The sequence below is a fragment of the Ptychodera flava genome, chromosome 19 (genome assembly GCF_041260155.1).
Source record: "Ptychodera flava strain L36383 chromosome 19, AS_Pfla_20210202, whole genome shotgun sequence".
NCBI classification, from domain to species: domain Eukaryota; kingdom Metazoa; phylum Hemichordata; class Enteropneusta; family Ptychoderidae; genus Ptychodera; species Ptychodera flava.
The window spans coordinates 12,317,223-12,340,679 of record NC_091946.1 but is presented as its reverse complement, the minus strand read 5'-3'; the positions used below and the strand labels follow the sequence as shown (position 1 = coordinate 12,340,679).

The 23,457-nt window shown below is 36.9% G+C and overlaps 1 protein-coding gene across 1 annotated transcript; it reads right to left on the bottom strand.

The window, feature by feature from the left end:
- Positions 1-12,531: 12,531 nt before the first annotated feature.
- LOC139118618 (UDP-glucuronosyltransferase 2A3-like) lies at positions 12,532-19,504 on the bottom strand. Its single transcript, XM_070682033.1, has 4 exons — positions 18,694-19,504; positions 17,991-18,210; positions 15,149-15,368; positions 12,532-14,236 (listed from the first exon to the last, which is right to left on the bottom strand). Exons 1-4 carry the CDS (start codon positions 19,456-19,458, stop codon positions 13,960-13,962), a joined length of 1,482 nt encoding a protein of 493 aa, XP_070538134.1. The 5' UTR covers positions 19,459-19,504; the 3' UTR covers positions 12,532-13,959.
- Positions 19,505-23,457: the final 3,953 nt, after the last annotated feature.

Genomic DNA, 23,457 nt, shown 5'->3' with positions numbered 1-23,457 from the left:
TATTCATCCATGAGGAGAGATAACATTTCAATTGCATGACATAGGATTGAAGGGAACTTTAATCCCATCAAGAGTAACCGAATTTCGAATATTCCAACTGTATATTTTACAAAGGAAGTAATACAGTAAATAATGTCAGATGTTGCATTATTATCATTTTCGATTCCTGCAATTGCTAATCTTTTGATATTGATATTATTATCAAAGTTGTGGTTTCTGACAAAGAAGAAATACATTTCTGCCAGATTTCTTTAACATATTTACACTCAAATAAGATGTGTTCCAGTGTTTCTTCTTGGCCACAAATATGGCATTTCCCATCACTTAAATTGAAAGTTTTGGCCAAGCTTCCTGTGACTAGGCCTCGATGGAAAATCTTCCAATTTAAATCATTTACTGAATTGCTGACAATTTCTGTTGAATTAAGACGGCTGAATAGAGTAGCTTTGTAACTGTCAGTAAGACTTAGATTCTCAGCCCATTTTTGACCAATCTGACCTCTGACTGCATGCCATTTCTTATCAACTAATTTCCAATAAAGTGACTTGGTTTTGACCTCACTTTTTGTCAGACCATAATTCTCTAAGTCTAAAATATCATAGTTTTCTTCATTTTGGATGTTTGAAGAGATGGTTTGTTTCCAGGAATCTGGAATAGCATTGAGGAGTGTTTCATACTCTGTTTTGATTTCCTCTTGTACATGTCTATTTGTACCTCCTCTAATTTTTGCAATTATTTCCCATTGTTGAAGCCAGTCATTTCTGTCATCATTCCAGATGTCCCTAAGCCTTAAAATTCCACTCTTTGACCATTTGTCATAAAGAGGACACTTCCTTCATTCTTAATATTGTCATTATACCACAGAACTTCTCTAAGAAGATTCTGTTTTGATGTTGGCAGATTCACTCTTGTAAGTCTAAGTGACTTCCAGGTATTTAACATATCCCCATACACCATTGGGGTTCGTTTGTTGTTGACTTTGAAATTGAGATGGAGGTAGTGATAATCACTATTAAGTTTATTGTCATAACTCGCTATGAAATATTTTGATAAGCTGGCCCATTTAGGGGTCCCCTTATCTGAATTTTTCTCAAATAGTTTCATAAGCCACTTTAATTGGAGTGCATTAATTTTTTCTTCAATGTCGACAACTTTTTTGCCACAGTCATCATATCTTTGAATGAAAATACCCCTTTTTATAACTTCTCGTTTACCTCTCCAAATAAATTTACATAATTTACTATTGCTTCATTAGTAATTTCCTTAGGTACGTGATCAAATGATGCCAGGTACCATAATTTTGATGCAGCCAGCATATTAGCTACTATTGCTCTGCCTTTAAACGACAGATTTCTAGTATTCCAGATCTTAAGGCAATTCGTAAATTTTTCCATCACTGTTTTCCAGTTTTCTCTAGATGTGTTACTGTTTCCAAACCCAACTCCCAAGATCTCTAAAACCTTGTTTGAAAAATCGATCCCTTCCACTGAATCTGTGCGGTTTTGAAACTCCCAGCCCATAAACCTTTGGATTTCTTTTTGTTCAGCTTTGCACCTGTTGCTTTTTCATATTTGTTGAACATTTTCAATGACTGAGTAATGCTTTTCAAATTTCTCAAGTAAAGAGTCGTATCATCTGCAAAACTCTTAATTTTTTCCTCTTGTTTGTCTGGTAGTATGAATCCTGATATGCTGTCATCGTAAGAGGGGGAGCGCAGAGAGCGCCCTCGTGCGACGGATCTTCCAGTCTACTACCTCGTCCATTTGGTCTCGGTATGCTACTTCATCGTTAAGCTAAGGCCGCATTCAAAACCAGATATGAACTGTAAATGCTCACGTGTTCATTATATATTGCAGTTATGTATAAATTTGAAAATTTGCCACATGTTTGCAACTTCATTGAAAGTATTATGATCAACATAATAAACAATATTCACCACAGATTAACTCTATAGGTCATTAAGTACTAAAATATGTAATTAACTGAAATAAAATAATTAATTTCTTTGACTGCTATAATTGTATCACCACTTATATAGCAAGTGTAATTGCCTTTGGTCAAGTCCTAAAACTATATATTCCAAACTTTGAAAGCTCATTACATATGCAAACTATTAATTAGCTGACATGAAAACTTAAGTGCGAAATGACTTCCAATATTGGTATAACCTGGTATAATCATCAATGTCATAGCATGTTATGCCAACTTTGATCAAGTAGATCCAAGAATATATCCCTAATTAGGAACGTTAATTAAATACACACGTTAGGAATTGGCTGAAGCAAAATGCTCAATGCCTTTCAATAATGTTAGCTTACATAATACTATCTTTAATGTACATAGCAAGTTTCATCAATTTTGGTCATGTAAATTCAAATATATATCCCTAATTTCAAAAATTCATTAAATATGCAAATTAGGAGCTGGATGAAGTAAAAATGCTTAATGACTTTCAATAATGTCGTATCGTAGCATCTTTAATGTACATAGCAAGTTTTGTCAACTTTTGTTCAGTCAATACAGATAAATATCCCTGATTATGAAAGTTCATTAAATATGCAAATAAGGAATTGGCTAAAGTTCAAATGCTTAATGATTTTCAATAATGTTCTGTAGTATCTTTAATGTACATAGCCAGTTTCATCAACTTTGGTCCCTTTAATTCAAATAAATACCCTAAATTAGGAAAGTTCATAAAATATGCAAATTAGGAATTGGCTGATGTAAAAATGCTGAATGACATTTAATAATGTTCTATCATAGTATCTTTAATGTACATGGCAAATTTCATCAATTTTGGTCATGTAACTTCAAATAGATATCCTTAATTTCAAAAATTCATTAAATATGCAAATTAGGATTTGCATGAAGTAAAAATGCTTAATGACTTTCAATAAGGTTAAATCATAGTATCTTCAATATGCATACCAAGTTTCGTCAATTTTGATCGAGTATATTCAGATATATACTCCTAATTAGGAAATTTCATTAAACATGCAAATTAGTAATTATCTTTTACGTCACCCCTTAATATCTTTCAAAGCTGATATATCTTGGTGTGATCAACATTTGTAGCGAATCTCATCAAATTGTGTGCAGTCGTTGTCAATATATATCAGTTTTTTCTAAAATCATTAATTATGCAAATGAGCAAAAGTAAGCAAGCCACACCCACCAAAAACTAATCAGTTCTTGCCATTTGCAAACTGAATCTATGTACCAGATTTGATTCCGATCTGATGAGCCGTTTTTGAGATATTGAGCACACAGACAGACAGACAGACAGACAGACAGATAGACAGACAGACAGACAAACAGACACACACACAGACAGACAGACATCGCTGCGACATATGCCCACGTGTGTCAACACGTGAGCAAAAAATGGTGAGGGGACTGGAGGAATTCAGTGGGGATTCGAAAATTTTAAGGGGTAGTCGAAGGGGGGACTTGGAAATTTTGCTCTACCTATAGGGGGACCTAAAAATATTTTGGCTCCCAACATTTTGATGTCGTCCAATGGTTCTAATGTTGGTAATAAGTAAAATTTTATGACTTTAATCTCGAAAAAATCTTAAAATGTATGAATGCAAGTAAATTTTCGTAAAAACAACAAGTTAGCCTTGTATTTGGGCAGGAGCTGCAACTGTTAATAATTTTTTCAATATTTCTATGCAATGTATCAAACAGTTTCTTGGTGTCTCTATACAGCATGCTGAAAAACAAAATATTCAGTTTGTCTAAATATTGGTGATAATTGAATTAGAGTTCAGACTGAAAGTTATTTGTCAATGATACAAATGCACGGTACACGTAGGCTGTGTTGGCAAGCTGAATACTGGACAGCTCAACATGCTACATAGGGAGTAGAACAAGAGCACAATTGTATAAACTGAACAAAAATATTGTCAAATACAAAGTTAATACAGCTACTGCTCTGATAATGCATACTGGGAGTGACAGTGATAGCTCTGAATCTGATGTAGTTTAAGAAGAGTTTCGGTCATAGGACACACAATTGACAGTGAAACATACTTGTACACAAGATCCGGCCAGAGAGAAACACATAGATGACTAGGGGACTAAAAGTTACCATGGATTTTTGAATTCTGGCATATGACATATGGCATATTAGAGAAAAAAGATGGGGTCATCATGCTTGATCTTATAATAATGTACGATGAAAAGTCACAGTTTTTCTAAAATCACTTAAAATATATATATATATATATATATATATATATATATATATATATATATATATATATATTTCAAGTTCATACAGGGAATGAAATTTTCACATCTCATCGTACAATAACACAAAAGTAAAACTTTGAACAGTAAAGACTATAACTTAAATGAAAAATGTGTGACTAAATGGAATCATTTATTGTTTACCAAATTTGCCATTATTACACCCAAACTTTCTGAGATTAAAATATTAATTTGATGGAATATCTTATCCTTCCAGTATTGTCAATTTTGTAAAACATTTATAAGTTGCATCTAAGTTGTAAATGTCTTGTCACTGTGCTACGTTTTTTCACAATTTGGTAAAATGTAACTAGGAATACACAATTTTCATACTCTCTCATGATTGTCATTTTGTGTGCTTTTCAGCTGGTGCCATTGACCTAGCCAGAGTTGGATAAACTCAAGTCAGCTTAGACTGATAAATCCAAAAAGTCAAATCAATTTAAGAGCTTGCCCAGGTATATGGCTCTACAACCCGCTGATAAGAGGCATTGTTGAACATTTGCGTGTAGAACTACGTAATACATGTTTATTTTTATTCCGTGTGCATTCCTAATAAATATATACGGCTATATGGTAATTGGGGGGGCTTGAAAATTTTTGATCATGTAGACGGGGGAGGGGCTTGAACATATTTGAGGGTATTGAGGGGGATCTGAAAAAAAGATTTCAATTGCGATTCCTCCAGCCCTCCCCCTCGCCAATTTTTTTTTTTTTGAACGCAGCCTAAAAAAAAAATGTGCTGTTCCGATGACCCGACCTACCCTATTTTTACCCGCCGACACAAGACTTTTTAGAGTTATGTAGACGCGGAAGTGTAAAAAGAAAGAAAAAAACCACAAAATCACGCACGCAAGAAATAAACAAAAAAATCACGCGAGAACCAGCGCGAAACGTATGACGTCATTTATCGTTGGCAATAGGTTACAAACAATATGGCTGCCAGCGATACCTACAACGTGTACTGTATTATGTACGTTTTGCAAATGCGATCACGGTAAGGAAAGATCGTCAGTTGTTGTCTGCTGTAAATCGGAAACGGACTTTCGAAAAAAATCTTGAGGAAAACGACCAAGATTTTTTTTCAATGTAAAAAAACACTCCACTCGAGTTCAATTTGCAAGTATTGCAGCTCGGCCATGGTTTGAAATCCAGCAGATAAATATCCAATTTGGCGACGCTACAATGAACTTCAACGTGAAGCACATTCACTCAGTGACTGAGATTCACTTTTTATTTTGAGCGACTGCGAAAGGCGAGGTATTACGGGAGCCAAGAAAGCCGTTGATTTGTAATGGTGGGCGACCGACAGTTTGCACCACCCATGGACGTAACCATGATGCACCATCGAAGACAAGCAGGTCTGATAATGAAACCAGACTGTACTTTAACTGTACACTTTGCTGTCAAAGAATTATGATTTAGACAGTTCAGTTTCCATGACATTTCAACTAACAAACACGTCAACCGGTAATCAAATCTGATGAGGGAACTGTTAACAGCTACAGGGTTTAAACCCCTGAAACTGCGTATTTCAAAATAAAAATACTTTGTAAAAGAAAATTCCTACCTACCTACCCACCCTAATTTTGAAAAGCATGTTATCGGAACAGCACAAATTATTTTTTTTTGCCTTTTTGAGAATGAAACCCGCGGCAGTCTTGTCATCTGCGAATTTGACAATCAGAGAACTATCATTGGATGAGGTGCAATCGTGTGTGACTAGCGAGTATAGAATAGGGGAAAGGACACATCCTTTAGGGGAACCTGTATTTAAGGTAGCTATATACCTTTTAGACACTTTCAGATTTTTATTTTTTTTCTCAATTGAACACGACCCAAACCCAATAAATATACATTTTCTGAAAGCCCTGATATAGAGCTATCCGACCAAGCACAGTACACGGTCATTATTTGCATAAGAGTCACGTGACAAGCGTTTTGCTGAACCTTCCAAAACCCGGTTTTCCCCGCCTTATGCGAACATGCTGCAGAGTTCCGGTTGGAATTTCTTCATTGACAAGCCTTGACAATATCCTTCAAAACCGTGTCTGGGATTTTCTTTATATACCTTTGTTTTTTTTTAATGCGCTCTTAAAGGTTTTAGATGAAGGTGCTTTTCAAGGAATTTTAATTATCACGCCATATAATTTGAATGGAGCCTCCGGGAAAAAATCGCAGACACGGTTTTGAAGGATATTGTCAAGGCTTGTCAATGAAGAATTTCCATATGGAAATCTTGCAACGTGTTCGCATAAGGCGGGAAAAACCGGTTTTTGGAAGGTTCAGCAAAACGCTTGTCACGTGACTCTTATGCAATAATGACCGTGTACTGTGCTTGGTCAGATAGCTCTATATCAGGGCTTTCAGAAAATGTATATTTTATTGGGGTGTGGGACGTGTTCAATTGAGAAAAAATAAAAATCTGAACGTGGCTAAAAGGTATTTAGCTACCTTAAAGTGATAGATTCCGAAAGAAACTACCCTATTTTTACCATTTAAGGGCCGGTTAGACAAGAAATCCAAAATCCATTTACAGAGTGAATTATCGAGACCAAGGCAGAGTAACTTGTTGTAAAGGTTATAGGTATTATAGAGTTAAAAGCCGAACTGTAATCGATAAAGAGCATTGTGGCATAAGAATTGGCCTTTTCAATGTGACTGAGTACATAATGGAGAGAAATACTAAGAAACAGCATCTTCAACGCAACGATTGCTGCGGTAAGCAAATTGATAGGAGTCCAATGAAGAAGGAGGAGCAGACTTTATGTACTGTAAAACCACGGGGTATCGCGAGCAATATTCGTCTAGAAGTTATGAATATGATCAATAAATGTCATGTTTTCAAGTAAACATTTTTTTACATTATACAACTCTTATCCGTGTCTTGTGTGTGCCTATTACTTTACCCTAGCTATCTCTGAATAGTATTTCAGGTTAAGTTATATAATCATTTATTTTATTTACTCCGATCAGTCAGAGCATGAAGAAAAAGTGAGAAACTGATAGAGAAAACAGTGAGAAAAATTCAATAATAATTATAACGTATGGTCAGCCGATGTCATAGCCGAGCACTCTTGACTCATACCGGCCGTAGGGCTAATAGCTTACCATCGTGCACCAGTTGATACGTGACAGATAATTGCTTTTAAACGAGTAGTAACCTCCATGGTTTTAGTTTACGGCCACGCGTACGTTAGTCCATGGAGGTACAAAGAGTGCTCTTCTACCTCCATGGGTAGTCGCTCGCTGCGATAATGGAGCCAGGAGCAGATAGATACCCCCATGCTATACGGCAAGTATTGTGGAATATCTTGGTCATTACATGCTCACTTTGGTTCGAATGTCATTAAAAACGGCTTTGCTAGGTCAGTATAGTTTTCCCTGTTTCATTAAAATTAGGGTTGTATTTGTAGGGAAATTCGTTAAACCATGGAGATAGGGAGAGCTTTATTATGCTTTATTCGGAATCGTAACTGTCTCACCATGGTCTCACAAAGAGCAATCTTGCCAACACGTGGGGGTTATCAACCTGATATAATAGCCATTCCCCATATTTCGAAACTATATGAGTGTGTGCGTAAATAAGAAAATTAAACTCATTCATTTTAAAAAACGTGGTGGTTATGGCCGATTTGTCCCCTACAGGCCTTACCCACCACGTCTAAATCTTTGCGGGGAAAAGTTTCATTAAAGTTGGCAACAATTAAAAGTCAAACACAAAATGTGCCTCTAAGACAGATGTTTGGACATTCAAGCTTGGCATTACCTGGCTGGTCTGTTGCTTGAGTTGACTGATAAATGAAGAGTTCACCTGGAAATCGAAATTTAATTACACCCACAGAGTTTACATTCATGTAGGAAAGCGGCCAATTTGGAAATTCAAATATCGATGAATTTGGGGATTTATTGGATGTATCAATATCAGTATCATTTATGTGTGCTTGTTTGTTGATTTGACTCCTCATTTCTTTTGTTTGTTTATTTGTTTTTGGGGGTTTTTATGTGACTCGACATTTAGTGTTGGTTCGTATATTTCCTAAGTTCTAGAGTGAAAATTCTGATTAGTGGGAAAAAACTGCTTCGAGAAATCAGATAGCTAAATATCTTTAAGCTTTTCGGATTCGTCAAATTGTGTTTACTTTTTACAGAGCAGACGTAGTTTGCAAGGTCACTTGAAAGCCTTCGCGCAACCATTTTCTTTTTTCTGTAGACATCGACGCTGTGATTTAACCATATCTAAGTAATCAGAATCTAATACAAAATCTAAAAATTAACTCTAAATCAAAAGATTTGAAAGCAGACTGACTGACCGGAAAATAAACAACATTAAAAATACAAAAATACGCGCCGTCGCCCTATTTTTGAAGGACTTAGGATATGTCAAGACTTTTGTTTTGCCAAATCTTCTACAATTCGGTCAAAGGAAGCGGACATAAATCTCTTTGTTTTGGGGGATTTTTTCACTGTGCCGGATTCGTATAATACCTCATTTGTTTAATTAAAACGTTTGCGTCTTTAATTGAATGGCACAATCAACTTGCATATATCATTACAGGAGGTACGCTACCATTCCAAAAAGTGTTGGGACATTCTTGAAGTTGACTTTTCTGAAATAATCTTTATGTGTATATTGCAAAGATATGAAAAAATGGGGTACCCATGCAAAATTTTTGAAAAAACACATGCAAAAATTGACAGAAAGCCACTAAATCTCCCATTTTGCGAAATTTGCACTTACCAGCAGAATCTTTATTTTATCGCAAACGCTTAACAGATCCCAGTGTGCATACCACATATTTGCATCGCCAGGACAACTGAATTAGGACATCAACTAAAATTTGTGATGTCTTGTCTTAAGAATTAAATATTAGACCCTAAATTCATCACTTAACTGTAAAATTAGTCTTTTTTAAAAATATGAACTTCATATAAATGCACAAAATAATTTTCAAAATGTTAAAAAGTACAGCAATATCTATCAAACAGACAGTGTTCTTTGATTTAGAAGCAAAAAAAGTTGGGGTCACCACGCAAATTTTCTTACTAAACAGCAAAAAGTGACGAAAAAAGGTGAATTTTTTTAGACCTGAGATTTGACCCTCTAGCTCGACTCACTGATATTATGTCAGGGCTTCAACTGTTAATTATTCTCTACTGATCTTTCAAACTAAAATCACTGTCGATTTTTTAGTGCAAAAACATAATTTCGATTCTTTTGATTCATAAAAACTTCTGAAAGAAATATTATAAGGGACTGGTCAGTTTCTTCGGCCTGGGGGGGCGGTGGATTTTTTTTGGAGACGTCAAAAAGTGGCTGACCCCCCTATCCAAATTTTGAAAACAGGGTGACCCCCCCCCCATATTCCAAATTTCGAAAACAGGGTGACCCCCCCCCACCGCGACATAGGTAAAACAAAAGGTGGACATAAATTATATATATATATATATATATATATATATATATATATATATATATATTATATATATATATATTATATTTTACGTTTTACATATATTTTAAATAATCATTCTATGTTTTAATTAAATTGTTGACATGTCAGTTGTAAGATAGGAATTTCAAAGTGTCAATCTTAAAGTTTGAATACAGTACATTTTGAATGAGCTGTATTTTGAATGAGCTGTGAATGTATTTCACACTTTCTATGCTCTTAACCAGATGTCCTGAACTGTTGTACAGAATAATGGATGTCAATCGTTAATATCAAAGAGGAAAAAGCAGTGAATCAAAAACTTTGATGGGTGTTAAGACTTGCCAACCATCCAATTAAATCTCCTGAGGAGCCATAGAGAGCTTTTTTAGCCAAATCTGATGTGTACAGTGTCTGAGAGGACCTTTTCTTGTAACATTGAAACCATAAAAGCACAGCTAATAATGACAAAAACTGCCTTTTTTAACTGTTATTTTGTTCATAAAAAAGCATCTTTCTACAGAAAACCTGTGAAACAAAGGAAAATAATTGCATCAATGAGAAGAAAAGATATCCTGTCATGTTTCTATCTCTAAAATAAGTCACTGTATCAAATATATATTGTGAAATAATAGTGCATGTTGCTTTCTCATACTGAATTCTCATAGAGAGAACAGAAAAGTATCAGGAATTTGTAATGCTTTTCATATGAACTGCAGATTTCATGATGGTACTCTTTCACTTAGCAAACATCAAGATATCTCTGGCATATATCTCTGATTTATTAAAGTATGGTGCCCGAAGGGCGCGCCGAAAAATATGAAACATCCTGATATCTCTGTTGTATATGCCTTGTATATTAAAGTCATGCACCTGAAGGGCGTGCTGAAAAAATGTCTGATATATTAAAGTAATGAGCTTGAAGAGCACGCTGAAAATATTGAACATACAGATATCTCTGTATATGTATGCTTGATATGTTAAAGTTGGGCGTGCTGAAAAATATGACTGATTATTAAAGTTACAACTGAATGATGAAATTTGTGGCTGACACTAGTTTGTGGCTGACACTAGCATTTTAGGCAATGATGAGCCTGTGTCAAAATTCAAAAACACACTGACCCCCCCTATTGGGCATTTCAAAAACATGGTGACCCCCCCCCCCATCACCAAAGTCAAAAACAGGGTGGACCCCCCCCCCCCAATGAATCCACCGCCCCCCCCCCCGGCTGAAGAAACTGACCAGCCCCTAAGGTCACTAGCATGATTTTTTGCCATTTCGTCCTATTATTCACGCTCACCAGGTTAGGTAGTCTGAAACGAATATGTACATCTTCTGGACAAAAGAGGGCGCTCTCCTATATAGAATGGTAGCGTATGTAGTTCGATTTAGCGCCCTCACTGGTTAATGGTGTATGATTCCATATAGGTGACTGGATGCCGTACGTTGTGAGTTCGAATCCAATCGAAAATCGACTGTATATTCAAAACTAGAAATACCACGTATATATAACATTTTTAAATTGTAAGGGAGCGTTCAGTTATTATGGCCGGGGGTAGGCTGGGAAAATCCAGAGGTCATCTTAAATTTGAAAACTGCAAAAAGGGGGGGGGGGGGGCATGGACTTTTCAAACAGCTCAGAAGGGGGGGGGGGGTCATTTAATTTTCATAAGTATCCGTCCCGTCAAAAAGCAGTTTCAGTGTTCAGAAATATTCTGGGAGATGAAAAAATGATTCGCCGCATGATTTCATTCTCTGAAGTCATTTAACTGTAAATCTGAACAAAAATATAATTATCTGTCACATGAATATATTGCCTTGGCAACTCTTGAGGCTTGTCTTATTGTAAATCGAGCATAGAAAGTTTTATCAGGGAAATTATTTAACAGTTACCTGGAGACTAGAAGTACCATGAAAAGTGAAATTATACTTTTAGGTGAAATTCAAATATCATGATTGTTGTCAACATCAGAACTTTCAAATACCCTATTTGAATCAAGTACATTTGTATCAATTATCAAACATCTATAAAGGCACAACTTAATTAAGTTTAGCATTGTAAGAAAATTATCCATAGTTTTCTCATAGACTCCAACGTATAGTGAATCAACATTTCGGTGAAATTCCCAAAATCCCATTTCTTGCACACATATCAACCTTTAACCATTCTAGTCTTACTAAGTACTTTAAAATGAACTATCAAACGTCTATAAATACACAGATTTAGATATTTTTGTATTGGAAAAAAAATTATTCATAGTTTCCTCATAGACTACCACGTATAGTGAATCACCATTATCAACAGCTGATTATCAATTAAACCAAAATATCAAAATTTTGTACATACACGCTTGCTCAAAGAAATTGCGATCAACCTGGACTTTCTGCCCTATCCCTTTGAGGTGTAATTTCAAAATTATAGCAAGTCAGAAGGGGAAATTTGAACATTAACATCAGTGAGTTTGTAAGGGGGATCATCTGAAAAAATCTGAGAATCTCTTTTTTAGCTCACGTGTGTAAACACGTGGGCTAATGTCATAGCGATGTCTGTCTGTCTATCCGTGTGTGTGTGTGTGTGTGTGTGTGTGTGTGTGTGTCTGTTTGTCTGTCTGTCTGTTTACACGATCACTCAAAAACGCCTGAACGGATTCAAGTCAGATTTAGTACACAGGTACCATATGCTACTTGCAAGAACTGATTAGATTTTGGTTAGTGTGGCTTGCATATTAATGAAGTTATATAATATCGTTTTTTTCCGTACAATGGTTTCCCTATGGAGACGGCAATGACAGTATAGACATATATCAAGAAATACTGCACCAAATTTCATGAAACTTTTCACAGATGACAATCTAAAAGCATTATGATGGTACTGTGAGTGTCATGTCAATTATCTTCTCATTTGCATATTTAATGAACTTTTGTTATTAGTGAGATAACTCTGAAATTCCTGCACCAAACTTGATGATACTTGCAACAAATATTGAGCTGATATATATCTAATTACATTTAGAAGCATTAGGCAGTGTCAAGTTAATAAATAGCTCATTTGCATATTTTATGAAGGTTTGTAATTAGTCATATAACTCCGATATAACTTCACCAAATGTGATGAAATCTGCCGCAGATACTGATCCGACTGATATCTAACTGTAGTGTAAAGCATTTAGTAGTGTGAAATTAATTAAGGGTTCATTTGCATATTTAATGAACTTTGTAATTAGGTATATAACTCTGAAATTACGGCACCCAAGTAAGTGAAATTGGGTACAGATATTGTTTTGATAAATATCTAATTGTACTGAGAAGCATTTGGCAGTGTCAAGTTAACAAATAGGTCATTTGCATATTTTATGAAGTTTTGTAATTAGTGATATAACTCCAAAATAACTGCACCAAATGTGATGAAATCTGCTGCAGATACTGATCCGACAAATTTCTAATTGTGGTGTAGAGCACTTAGTTGTGTGAAGTTAATTAAGGGTTCATTTGCATATTTAATGAACTTTGTAATCAGTGATATTACTCCAAAATTACAGCGTTAAATTCGATGAAACTTGCTACAGATGTTGATCTGATAAATATCCAATTGTACTGAGAAGCATTAAGCAGTGTCAAACTAATAATTAGCTCATTTGTATATTTCATGAAGTCTTATAATTAGTTATATAACTCCGAAATAACTGCATCAAATGTGATGAAAACTGCTGCACATACTGATACGACAGATATCTAACTGTGTTGTAAAGCATTTAGTAGTGTAAAGTTAATTAAGGGTTCATTTGCATATTTAATAAACTTTGTAATTAGGTATATAACTCTGAAATTTCGGCACCAAAATTTTGTGAAACGTGCTACAGATATTGATTTGATAAATATTTAATTGTGCTATGAATCATTGAACAGTGTCAAGTTAATTTAGGGTTTATTTTCATATTTAATGAACTTTGTAATTAGTGACATTACTCTACTGTGAAGCGCACTACTATTAATGAACCTGTTGTAAAACACGTGAGCATATTCAGTTCATATCTGGTTTTATTCTATCGCCCCCCTCCTGAGGGGTTTGTTTGTGCAGCTTTACTCAAGCAATGTGGGGGGGGGGGTCATGAAATTTTTGTCATCTTAAAAGGGGGGTCATTAATTTTTTGGTGCAATGGGTAGGGGGGTCACTTATTTTGACTGATGCGCAGGAAGAATTTGCCGGCCCACCCTCGGCCATAATAACTGAACGCTCCCTAGGGTGATGATTGAGACCTTGTTGGTACGCATTCAGTTGACTTTCTCTTTCCCTGTCTTTTTGCAAAGAAATCGACAGAACAATGACATTGCCTTGACAAACAGGAAGATAAACAAGATCAAAATAACCAACAAGAAGGCGATAACGTCAAGTGAAAAATACTGAATGATATTGAGGTTGAGCGCTTCAGCTCGCAGATGTTGTCCGCCATGTTTGATGACATGTTCTATCCAGAAGACCGCCGCCTCCCCTGTCGACATGGGTATGTCTCGTTGGATGCGGGATAGACGCGCTGCGTTTTCTTTGTAACTGTAAATATCAACAGAATTGAGAGGATAAAGACGTTTTATAAAAGAAAATTCCTTCTTCTATTTCACTTTTTAACAAACTCGACACCATAAAAAAATTAACTGACATTAACGGTATAAAATTTGGACAGTATTCAATTATCTTGTTCTGCAATTCTCTCTGCATTTTAAACGTGGATGTGTACACAAGAATAGGTTACTGCTTGCTGTTCCTTGATAAATCATGTCAGTGTCGAAAGCATGTTTTGAAAAAGGATATTTTGAAACTGTTTGTTTGCAACATATAAATAACACCTTTATTCGCTATTAACTTCCATCATGCGGATTCAAATCATCTTTGTAGAATTAGACCTGCGAAACTTAAATTTGTCTAGATTTTAAATAATTGCAGGTATTGCTGTAGAATTTTTCCTGCCAAATTTCGAATGTTCTCTTTCCTTTCTTATATATATATAAATATATATATATATATATATATATATATATATATATATATATATATATATATATATATATATAAATATATATATATATATATAGAGAGAGAGAGAGAGAGAGAGAGAGAGAGAGAGAGAGAGAGAGCGAGCAAAAGTCTGTGGAAAGCAGTAATGGCTACCGACCCTGCATGTATGCTTTGTTATGAACAGTTCGGATTTTCTTCGCAGTTTCCCGCTCCCCTTTTGATTGTACCAAAGGCAAACTATAGCTCAATAAGTTATATCATAGGAAGTACATTTTCATATACTGTTAATTAAACGAAGCTTTTTTGACACCTGCACCTTAACCTTTGCACTAATTAACATAATTTTTTTATACACAAAGATTAAAGAAAATTGGCCATTCATAGAGAGTCTTTCGAGACCTCTGCGGGTCAGTCTTCCAAGCTTTGTCGGGGACGCGAATATCAACCCACCTGGGATCCTCAATAACATTTTTCACAGCTTCGTAGAGCTCGTTCGAGGTCAAAGTCGCCATTGTCAGTGTTACAGCCATGCCTTTCTCTGTCATTCTTGCCATATTGTCGAACTGATCCGACCAAAGAGGAATTCCAACTATTGGCACGCCGTGAAAAATGGCTTCTGCAACTCCATTCATACCAGCGTGGGTTACAAAGGCCTTGGTCCTAGGATGTCCTACATCAATGAAATGCAAGTAGTAAATCAAGAAAGACCAAAGCAAATTGTCTTGCAACAAGTTACTTGACAAGATATGTGATAATTCTTTTGAAACAAGTCATCGTCGATGACACTGTCTCCACCGGTGATCAGTCGTTACTAGTTCCTGTCAAACTGATGCTGATACGATGAGAAAGGATCATGGGTAGTAGGTATCATTAATATTATTATTATTATTAATCTTTATTTAAACTCGATAACTCCATAGGTGAAACACCTCTTTTCGTGGAGGTCGAATAGACAAAAGAAAGTCATAGTACACTTTACAGCACAAACATGAAAACACAAAAAACACAGAAGTACAAATATATATATAAAAAACTACGAAAAGGCATCAGACAAGTAAGTATTATACAAAAAGTTGTTACAAGATTTCTTAAAACTAGTCAGTGACTCAGAGTCCCTCATTGATTTGGGGAGATTGTTATATTCATCCACACCCGCAACTGACAAGGTGTTCTGATAAAGAAGTGTACGTGCCTTGGGAACTTTAAGGAGGTTCTGATTGGAAGAACGAAGTGATCTGGAAGGGATGTAATTATTGAACATACTGGTTATGTAGTCAGGGGTTAGATTGTGAGTTGCTCTGTAAATTTGGGCCATACGGTTACAACGGAGTTTCAAGTTAATAGGCAGCCAATGAAGCTGAGTATACATTTGAAAAGTGGAAAGAGGCGGAACAATGTCAAGAATAAGTCTCATTGCACGTCTCTGTAGACGCTCCAATGCATAGATATTGCTACTGGAAGTAAAGCTCCAAACATTAGAACAGTAATTGATGTGTGGTGAGATGAAACAGTAATAAAATAGCTTGCGTGAGTGGAGAGGAAGAAATTTTTTGATGCGTGCCAAAAGAAACAATTTGGAATTGATTTTGCTTTCAATGGTTGAAATGTGTTCACACCAGTCCAGGTTATTAGAAATAGTGACCCCTAGCAACCTCTCTGATGAGACGCGGTCAATAGTTTTACCAGCCAAAGTGAGGTTGAAGTTTTCACTGTTAATGTGCCGTCTCTTCTGAGAAGTTGTGATAATCATTGATTTTGTCTTACTGGGATTGATACAAAGTTTGTTAGTAAGACACCAATTTTCAACTATTTTTAGATCAGCATTCAGGTAAGTAGAAATGGTGTTTAAGGACTTGTTTGAAACATGAAGTGTTGTGTCGTCTGCAAAGGAAGTACAGGATGAATTTTCAAGGTGAAGGGGCAAATCGTTAACATAAATAATAAAGAGCAATGGCCCCAGTATGGAACCTTGCGGCACACCGACCCTGACATCAATAACATCTGAGTTAGTACGATTAAATTGCACAAATTGTTTACGTGTAAATAAGTATGATTTAAAAAAAGACAGGGTATGATCAGAACACCCATAGGTTTTTAGTTTTGACAACAAGATTGCGTGGTCAACGAGATCAAACGCTTTGCTCAGGTCTAAAAATGCTGAGCCAACGATGTTTCCACGATCGATTTCTTTAGTCCATGAGTTGACCAGACCAACAAGAGTACTTTCACAAGAGTGTTTGGCACGAAATCCAGATTGATTAGAAAAGAAGAGATTGTGTGTTTCCATGAATTTTACAAGGTGATTGTGAACATGGCGCTCGAGGAGTTTGGAAAGTACAGGAAGCACACTTATTGGCCTATAGTTACCAGGTTCGTCTATTGGACCTTTTTTATAGATTGGACTAACACGAGCCAATTTCCATAAAGATGGAAACTGACCTTTAACAATGCAGCAGTTAAATGCATACGTGAGAGAAGGTGCTATAGTTGAGAGACCACATTAATGACTTGTTGTCATTTATAGACAAGTCAATATTAAAGTCACCGAGGACAATGGTTTCCTTGTCTTCCACGAGAACTGTATCAAGTGTATGAGAAAGAGAGACAAGCCAGGTGCTGATATCAACATCAGCAGGACGATAGATGAACAAAACAATGACAGATTTCGATTTCGGTTGGTTAATTTCGATGGCAATCATCTCGATGTCAGGTCGTTCCAGATCGGTTCGACGGTGGTGGGCTATATTAACTGATATGTAGGCGAGGATACCACCACCTTTCATTTTTGCGCTGGTCGTCTCCCATCTATCACGTCTAATATGATTAAAGCCATTTATTTTTAAGATATTGTCTGTTATTTTAGTGTCAAGCCATGATTCAGTTATGCCGAGTATGGAAATTTGACGGTGGGACATGGAGAGAGTACTTCTTAATTCATCTAGTTTATTTTCATGAACACATGTTTAGATGAACTATCTTCAGCCCTTTGTTGTGGAATTCTTTGAATGGATTTGTGTCAGATGCTTGTAAGCAATCAGGTAGAAAATTATCAGGTATCATTAAGAAGTATGAGTTGTCAGTCGCATATAGGCTCGTAACGCGAAACAAAACAATGTGTTTATCTGCTACATGCGCGTCAACGCATTACTTGAATGAAATCCGTTTGCGAGTGTCTCAGGAATTACTCCGGACTCAAGGAGCCCGGGCCCCGGAGCGTGACCTAAGATATTAATGATACCTTGTCGGTTAAAAGATGTCATCAGGACTACGTTGAAACCTTGTTCATACCAACCTAGTAAATCGTTTTGGGGGATCCATTGCGCCAGCTTTGTATTTGTACCAAGATTCTTCGGAGGCTTTCCCTCATATCGCATAGCCACCTTTTGGGGCAGTCGAGCAAGGGCTGCAGCGATTATTTCAGCTATTTCGATGGCTACTCCCGGAGTGGCATATGACCCAAGGGAAAACACGACAATTCCATCATCTGCGGAGTTCACAAACTCTTGCCACTCCTATAAGAGGTCGATTATATTAGACTTGGCAGGTCAAAATGGAAGAAATCCAAAAGACAAAACCTGCTAACACTTTTGCCTACATATTTTTCCGTTCATTCATACACACACACACCCTCACACACACTTAAGTATATATTTTACATACATACATAAATACATACATACATACATACATACATACATACATACATACATACATACATACATATATTTGTACGTATGTCACACATATATTGTATAAAAGTAGATGAAAAATATAGTTATTGAAGCATACTCAAATATTGGCAAATTTCAAATTATGGAACTGAAATAGAAATATTTCGTTATCAGTTGTATGACTGTGTCCAACCCTCAAAGATCTAATGGTCGATCTCTAATTGTATCGCTGACCTTGAGATAAATGAATCACTGCATCAAGGTAATCGACACAACGAGGTACGTGCTCACACGTCTATACGTTATGAATATTGTTGTACTTACGTTGCTGAGGGCTTTAGGCTCTTGGCAAAGCATACAACCAATGAACACCGTATTCGGCATAAGGGGGCGAGGGATATCACTCGCCCAGTCGACTCCAAATAACACGATTTCAGCATCGGCCAAGAAATTGTACATCGGTGACTCAGGCTTAATATTGTGTTGAGTTTTGAGCATTTGGTAAGGCTTGAGTGTTACAAAGTCAAAGTAGTAGAGAGCGACGGCATACATCATCATGTTTTGCAGTCGTTCAAGAAAGGTCATTTTTGTAGTCAGACACGACTTTACAGTCGGAATATAGGAAAGCGGGGAGGGGATCCGAGTGTGAAAAGTGTAAACGGGTGAATCGGGTCTCGTTGTACAGAAAGCAACATAGGGTAGTGAAAGTTTCTGTGCGATAAGAGCTCCACAGGGCGTGAATGTGTTGAAAACAACGATATCAAAATTTGCTTTGCGAAAATTTTTGAACAACTCGTCATTTTCAAGGATGACTTTGCAATCCTCTAAAGTGGTCTTGCCAAATGAAGCCACCCAGTCAGCCAGGCTCGCCTTTCCAGACACAGCCTTCTCGTAGTAATCCTTGTCAAATTTTTCGAACAAAGTCTTGTTCATGACAGTGTTGTACTTCTCGAATTTCAAGAGTTTCTTGACATGGGCGATCTTGTCGAGGTCGTTGTAGTGACCTAGAAGTAAGGTGACCTCGTGTCCGGCGTTGGCAAGATGTTCGCCCAGTTTTGCAAAGTATATAAAGTTGCTTCTTGCGGGCATTCCTGATAAAACAAGAATCTTGCTTCCACAGGTGTTTGTAACCAATATCAGGAATAGAAAATACAAGCCGAACATGGTTGTTGCTCGGTGTTTGAAAATGAGCCTGGAGACCGTGGTACGCTTGTGCAGCCTACGTTTATGGGGTCATTAGCATGTGACAGCTCGTGTCGAAATGACTTTGGGTTAATTTTTACGGTGACTGCCGGCGGTGTTTGCCAGGTCATGATCACAAAAGTCTCGCTGTCCTTGTCTTAGGCTACATTCACAAATACTCGGGGGTGGGGCTGGAGGAATTCGGGGGATCTGAAAATTGTGGGGAGTTAAACAGGGGTTACGCTTGGTATAAGGGGGTTCTGACATCGGTTCCCCAGTTGTTTACATTTTAAGATTCCATAGTTTCGTGAATAATTTAATGAAAATGAATTTCTTTAACCATATCACAATATTTATGCGCGCGTCATAAAAATGTAGTATCGAACATCTGCACGTAGCACTGCACAAAACCTTTTTTATTTTTTTCTGCGCGTGTCCATAATAAATGTTTCGGTCATATTTAATATAAAGAGGAGGGGCGGTCGGTGTCGTCAGACTTGAGTTTGACCCCCTATCTTACCGGACATTTAGGATGGGAACCACTTTGAAGTCGGGGGACCACTTAGAGGTCTTAACACACGTGACAAGTTGAAGATAGCTCTGCATTGCAAGGCTGGATGTTATCGGCTACGCTTCCATACAGAGAGGTGTAGCTGCAACATACAGCCCTGTCATGCAGAGCTAGTCACAGGAGATCTCGAAATCACGTGGGGCTAAATTCTGCTGTCACTTTGCCAGCCTTAAGTGCCAGTGTTACGGGGGTGTCCGCGATTAGTCTTCCAAAACAGGAAGAGGTCTGTGCATGGTGTGTTGCACTCCATCTTTCCGTTGACCATATATTAAATGTGACGCAGGATTTTTTCACAGTGTTCATTAAAATGTCCTACTTCTCGTCATTCCAACATTTACCATGATTCTGCTGTTTTTGATGTTATGGCTGGTAAACCATGGTTAGAATTTATCGAGGTTTACTGAGCATGCTCCCACAGATAATTGTCTTCAAGGGCACCTTTCACTGATGAAAACAATGAAAGCCATATAAATCACATTGCGACCATCGTGGCCACAATGGGTTGGGTGGGGTTGTATTTGCACATGGAATGTCACTTTGTCAGTACTGCTACGCATTTGTGGTGATCCACTTTCTGATATGGTCCGGTGAAAAAATCAATCTTTGGCGACAATAAATACGAATTCTTTCAACACGATGTTCTCTTAATATACGGCATTGATGATTACTTTCTCAACATTTGCCCAGCACTTTGTTTTATTTTTGCTGCAGGAAAACCACTACAAAGCTGCATGAAACGTGGTTGCACTTACTCACTTCGTTCATTCCCGCGAACGGAGGTGAAGTATTCAGAGATTTTGATATGTGCTGGGCAGAGTGCGACAGTCGATGGGTAAAATTCATTTTTTATGTTATCATAGCTTTGCAATCACTGAAAATAAACACTGGACATTTTGAACTTTTGGCACACATCGTTGTTGTAAACTTTCATGATCAAATGAATACGATGACCGACACACGTGAAGCTTGCATTTTTTAGTGCCCATACGAAAGTCGAACACAATTATTGAATGTCGTAGTATTTTCACTGGCTGTACACCTAATTCAAATTTTTGTTTGAGGCATAGTGAATGTCTTGAAATTGACGCACTTAAAGGGAGACAGTCGTAGGAACTGCGCTCTAAAGTCGCTAGGGACCCTTACGATCGATGTGAACACTGTATCCAAGGTACGTTGGCGATTGATGAAAGTTAAAACATGTCTGTCATAATGTACATCGTAAAATTTAAATGCTGCAGCTATGTTGACACGATGCATCTATATGTAGTGCCTGAAATACATTGTTAGTCACAAGAGAGTAGCACTGCCATGCGCAGTTCTGACGACCGCTTCCCTTTAAGCGTTTTGCCCGCACGCCTTGTCCTAAATGAAATTCTGATCCACTCTGTGCGTAAAAGAAAGAACAAAAATTAGTTGTTATTTTGATGCAAAAGAAACAAATTACATTTGAAAATCAAATTACCAACCATTTTTTACTCTATGGCAAAAATTAAATTTTTGATTTTCATAAAACTAAGACGGTGAAAGTTTACTTATTTAAAGAGCTTTTGTTTTTGTGAAAGTCGAAAATTTCATTTTTCCACACAGAGTACACGTATATAAAGGGATAGCGGCCATTTTGGAATTTCAAAGCTCTATGAATTCGGCAATTTCTTATCCTCGTATCATACTTTGTACTGTTACCCACTATATTCATTCTTAATCACGAAAGAGCGTGATTTAAAGTTTTCTTGACGAAATTTATTACCTTAATTCTCGCCCGTAACAGAGGGCATGATGATGGAAAAATGTTTCATAAAAATCTACGGATATTTAGTATTAATCACCTTTCTCTGCTACTGTGTTTTCCACTTTTACAAACAGCTAGACGCGGAAAGGGAACGATTTAGTTTTGCGCACAGGATCGAAGAAAAAGTGAATACGACCGACATGGGGAATGCTTCAATTGAAATACATCGGAGGATATAGACTTGGTTCATGTCTGTGATTTGTAAATGTTTGAGTCGGGTGAACGCAATGATTTGTGTTCTGTTTTCATTTGAAACGCGTGACTGGGGTGAACGCTATACAGGGGAGTTTCTCCCGGCGGAAACTAACTCACGACTGCGCAGACTCAAAGGTAACACATTCAATTACTCGCAAGGAAAACCTGGCCTGGACTGCCAACTTCCAAATAGGTTTGTATGAAATAGGAGAAACACAAGAGAAACTATTACAAAAGATTTTTCAGAAATTCACCGACTTGAACCAAGTCTACGGGTGATACTGCAATATTGCGATATTGCAAGATGTAAAATTTGTCGCCGAGTTTCATAACGTTTTCAAGGGTACAGGAGATTTTGTACTAAAGGAGGTCTTTTTTATTGAACTCCCTCGTTCTCTCTCTGCCAAAATTGTCCACTTGTATCTAGGGATTTTTACATTCTAGTATACCAACATGCAATTTCACGCCAAAGTTATGGACGCGGGGGAAAATGCAAATGGAATGATAAAATTATAAAGGATTTGGCAATAACCCCGGGAGATAACATAAGCCATGCTGTAACGGACCTTTCACAGAGTTGTACGTTATTGGTATTACAATGAAATTGCTCATGCGATCTCATGTGATGAAAATCAGAGGTGTCACTTCCAAACTTAATCGAGCTCAAGATCAAATTGTAATCGTTCAGTACCTGTCCAAAGTTCACAAGTACACCATTCTTTCATTCCGAGCAGTTTGTCACGGTCAAGGTAGAGTCGCCTTCTCAAAGTTACTGTCATATCCTGTGTATCAGCCTCATCATGTCCTGTGTATCATTATCTTGATTTTTTTAAAACAATGACAGGGCACGGGAAACAGCATAATAAAACGGCTGTGTATGCCAACATGCGTTTCAAAGACACAACTCCCCGGATGAATTTAAAATGGGTACACTTGTTCTACAGCTGACCCTCACCAGCAACACCCATAGCACTATACATAGCATTCTCTGGAAACTCTGTTGACATAGGTAAGCCATCATCAGCCATAGTCATTGTCTCGGTCTTTTCCATTGCTTTCCCCAAATTCAGGTAAGATCAAAGTAAAGATTTTTCCTAGTTTTTGCAGGCATCGATTTTTAAAAGTTGCTGGACAGTTGTAGATCAGAATAACGCAAAATAAACGCTATTTATTTAGATATTTATTCACTATTCTTTATTATTCTTCCATCTATCAATTCATCTATTTGATCGTTCGCTCCTTCTTTCATTTATTATATTACTTATTTTTTTATTAATCCATTGTATTTGTGATTATGACCTGCGCATGCGCAGGATCCAACCCTGTATCTTTGTACTAACAATTACCTGAA

Bases quoted from the DNA above. Each gene is read 5' to 3' on its own strand.
- LOC139118618 (XM_070682033.1), bottom strand. From the start codon at position 19,458: ATGCCCGCAAGAAGCAACTTTATATACTTTGCAAAACTGGGCGAACAT. The intron at 18,211-18,693 runs GTAAGTACAACA...GACCTCTTATAG, and splicing joins AGCCTAAAGCCCTCAGCAAC to GAGTGGCAAGAGTTTGTGAA. The intron at 15,369-17,990 runs GTTGGTATGAAC...TCATTGATGTAG, and splicing joins CCCCCAAAACGATTTACTAG to GACATCCTAGGACCAAGGCC.